Here is a 3,977-nt window from a genome sequence, read left to right as displayed (position 1 = left end):
CTTTGAAAATTATAAAATATTAATACTACAGATATAAGAATAATAAGTTACTGTGACTACATCAGATATTTTGGTTTAGAGAGGTTTTTTAAAGGTCCAGGTAAATACATTTTCTAAAGCAAGTAACAGACGACTTAGCAAACCTACAGGCAAGTAGATAGATGGCTGAAGAATCAAGTTAAGAGATCTGGGCTTGGAAACCCCTTATCTTTGTAATAGGATTCCTTTTATCCCACTAGACACATTACTCACCCTGTAATTTCTTTTGTTGAGATGGACAATTAAAAATTCATTTAAAAATGCTATTTTGTTTGGGATAATATGATTACCTGACTTTTGCAATTCACTCATTCATATAATGAAAATGCCTAGAAAAAGATGCATTAGAAAAAGGAACTGCATTTATTAAAAAAAATGTTCTGAGGGTGAGGAGGATGTATCTCATTGTGCTTATTGGTCTCAATTATGTATTTTAAGAAGTAACAGTTAACCCCAAATCCTATGACCAAAATGACAGTATTGATGCTTTTTTGCAATAAGTGTATAAAAGCATAAAGTTAAAATTCTTTGATGGTTTCAGTTTAAAGATACCAATCTTGGAAGGAATGACAAAATTTTATTACCCAAAGTTACTTAGGTAACATTAAAAATCTTCAGAAGTCCATGAGAATGAGGTTTAATAATAAATGTATAAATTTTATGATTTTCCTAAAAAACCAAGTGGTTTACAAGTTAAAACATTTTAGGGCCAAACTAGCAACTATAGATTTCTCCCTTTCTTCCTTTTTTCCCTCTTCTTCCTGGCTTTATTTATTTATCTTTTGTAATAGAGACAGGGTCTGGCTATGTCACCCAGGCTGGAGTGCAGTGGTGTTATCATGGCTCACTGCAGCCTCAAACTCTTGGGCTCAAATGATCCTCCCGCCTTGGCCTCCCAAATTACTGGGATTACAGGCATGATCTACCACACCTGTCCGCAACTACAGATTTGTTTAACAGAATAAATCAAGATTAAATCTAAATTATGAGAGAATTAGTAAATTTCAGCTCTTGGAAAATAACACAATGAGTATAATTTTACTTATACCAAATAGTTACCATCTTAAGGACTCTACTCATTCACTTTAATTCTGTATTCGAAGTAGGGAAATAAATTCTTAAATACCTATTATTAATCAGCTACTATGTCAGGTACTTCTTGCGTCACGATCTGGGAGGTAGATCTTATCTCCTTTGCACAGAAAAGAAAACTAAAGCCACTTTGAATTCTAGTTTTACCACTTGCTAGTTATTTTGACCCCTCGAGAGTTACTTAATTTCTCTGAGCTTTGATTCTGCTCACTTATAAAGTGAAGTCAATAATACCTGTCTTCTAGTATTATGAGAGTTAAAAAATGGCACAAGTAAGCTCTCAATACAAAGTAACTATTAAGCCAGGCACCGTAGCATGTGTCTGTAGTACCAGCTATTTGGGAGGATCCCTTGAGCAGAGGAATTTGAATCCAGCCTGGGCAACATAGCCAAGACCTCATTTCTTTTATTTTTTTTTTTAAGTAGCTATTAATATCATTGTAATTAGCACCTAAAAAGTCATAGGTAATAGATGAGATTTAAGATTCAAACTTGCTCTTCTGAATCTAAAGCAGTGCTGCCCAGTAAGCAGAACTTTCTAAACAACATATGTTTTATATCTGAGCTGTACAACATGGTAGCTACTAACGATATGTGGTTATTGAGCATTGAAATGTGGCTAGTATAACTGAGGGGTTGAATTTCTAATTTTAATTAATTTAAAGATCCACATATGGCTCATGTATATGTTGTATAAATATTAAACTTTTATCCTAAGGACTTTACACACATGATAGATGGACCTTTATGTAATGAATACTTGAAAAGTGTGAATAACATTTCTATAAAAATCATACACAAAAACATTGGGCAATCTTCTCAACCACTCCCGAAAACAGGAGCAAAAAATGTAGGGTTGCAAGAGAAAGGGTCCATTGCTGAGAATAAATAGGTTTTCTTATAGTCATTGAACTTTGAGCCCACAGACATAAAAGCTCTTCCTGCTTCTAAACCTGACCAGAAGGAACAGTCAAAAGCCGAATTCCTTGAAAAATTATAGAAAATCTAGGAAACTACAAACCCATCTGGAAACCATTGCATCATATAGTGTTTCTTAAATTTGAATATGCAATCTTAAAGAAAAAAGGCTCGACAGACCTAAGAATGTATGTTAGTATCCCAGTTTGAGAAATACTGATTTAGGAAATTATGTCTTATTCTAAGAAAATGACTTTCAATTGCAGATTACTGCAAAGATCTGGCCTTTACCTGGTAAAGTGTATATATCGTGATTGTCATCCAAATAAACCCAAAACACTTGAGAATTTTTTTTTTAAAATCATGAACCCTGAGAATGTATCTGAATGGAACGCTCAAGACTCCAATGTAAGAAGTACTGCTGTGGCAGACATACCAGAAACAGTACTACTCTGGAGAGAATACTAGTTACCAACAGGTCGTATTTCTAAGTAACCAACGGCACTTAGTTCCCAGTGGAACTTCACCTTTTTATACATACTCCATGGTTTAGCTATATCAACATAAAAATATCTCATAAAAGCCTGACAAGATTTCAGTGTTAGTTCTCTCATCTTAAATACTAGAAAAATGTCATAATCATATATTTGGGGACAATACACTTACCTTACTCTTTGACATAGAAAGTGAAGATTCATCTTTATTTTGAGAAATATCTTCCTTCCCTCTTTCAAAACCTGTGAAAAAACATTATCATTCTCAGTATTACTACTTTTGAGCACATATAGTCATTAATGTTAAAAAAGCAAGTATATTTAAGTCATACAATTTCAAATATACATTTGGATATATATCGGCGTAGGAAGCCTGTACATATACTTTTAAACTATTATAGTTTAAAGACCTCTAAAGAGTCATATGTAGTATAATCTTTCTTTAGAATTAAGGCTTAGAGACACAATTAAATCTTTCCCTGAACCCACCAGCATCAAGCAAAATATCTCTTTTCTGTGTTCCTAGAGCACTGTGCATGAATTCAGCCCTCATAGAGCTTTTATTCTAGTGAGATGGTTTTTAATGAAGAATTCTCACAGAACCAACACAACATACTTTTCACATCTCTTGCCAAATTGGAAAATTCCAGAATAGGCCATGAAAGAAGACTGGGGAAATAAACCTGGATTAACTTTAAAAAAACATCTAATAATGTGCTTACTGTGAGAATTAGACGAGAGTATATATAAAGCACTTAGCATAATACTGTGCACACAGTATACATTCAATTAATGTTGACTCTCTCTGCTATCATTGTCTATTACTCTACAAACTCTAAAAGTAAAAATCTAAAATACATGGGTGCAGTGGGACGAACATGCATATATCCCTAGAATTATACAAAACATTTATACAGCACTATGCCAAAAGCAATTAACAGATTAATATTATAAGGATGCAATTAGAGAAATGCGAATACTGAGACTTGTGTGGCAGGCATAAAAGAGCAGTACGCATTTTAGTGAGGTTTTTCTACTTTTGAGGATAGGTAATATTAACTCTTCCCTATGATTATTTGTTCTGAGCCAACAGAAACCTATATTTAAAAAATTATGTACAATTACTCATAAAAGTAACACTTAAAAATCAACTAGTACCAGTGCCTCAAGCATTTCTAATGTATCAATGATAATACCACTTATTCTGTATTTGGTTTATAATAGCTAAAAACAAATTTATTCCATTTTCTTAATCTGGATATTTTACTGAATTATTTATGTCATATGAAAAAGGAATCTTTTCTCAATCCCAATACTAGGAAAAAAACCATTTCATAAATGCAACATGGAATTTTAAATGAAAACTTACAGGTATTTGAAACTTTAGCATAGAGCAAAACCAAAAAGTTACATAATTATTTAAAAATTCTACAG

The 3,977-nt window shown here is 32.7% G+C and overlaps 1 protein-coding gene across 1 annotated transcript in view; it reads right to left on the bottom strand.

Annotated features, from left to right (window-relative positions):
* The window catches only part of OSBPL8 (oxysterol binding protein-like 8), a 161,205-nt gene that overhangs the window by 79,818 nt on the left and 77,410 nt on the right, over positions 1 to 3,977 (bottom strand). The window contains exon 4 of the mRNA XM_012648358.1: positions 2,716 to 2,786. Coding sequence (XP_012503812.1) covers positions 2,716 to 2,786 — 71 coding nt within the window. The remainder of the gene's footprint in view (positions 1 to 2,715; positions 2,787 to 3,977) is intronic.

The sequence above is a fragment of the Propithecus coquereli genome, unplaced genomic scaffold (genome assembly GCF_000956105.1).
Source record: "Propithecus coquereli isolate 6110/MARCELLA unplaced genomic scaffold, Pcoq_1.0 Scaffold282, whole genome shotgun sequence".
In the NCBI taxonomy this organism is placed as follows: Eukaryota; Metazoa; Chordata; class Mammalia; order Primates; family Indriidae; genus Propithecus; species Propithecus coquereli.
The sequence above is the reverse complement of the archived record's forward strand: the minus strand, read 5'-3'. Positions and strand labels throughout refer to the sequence as shown.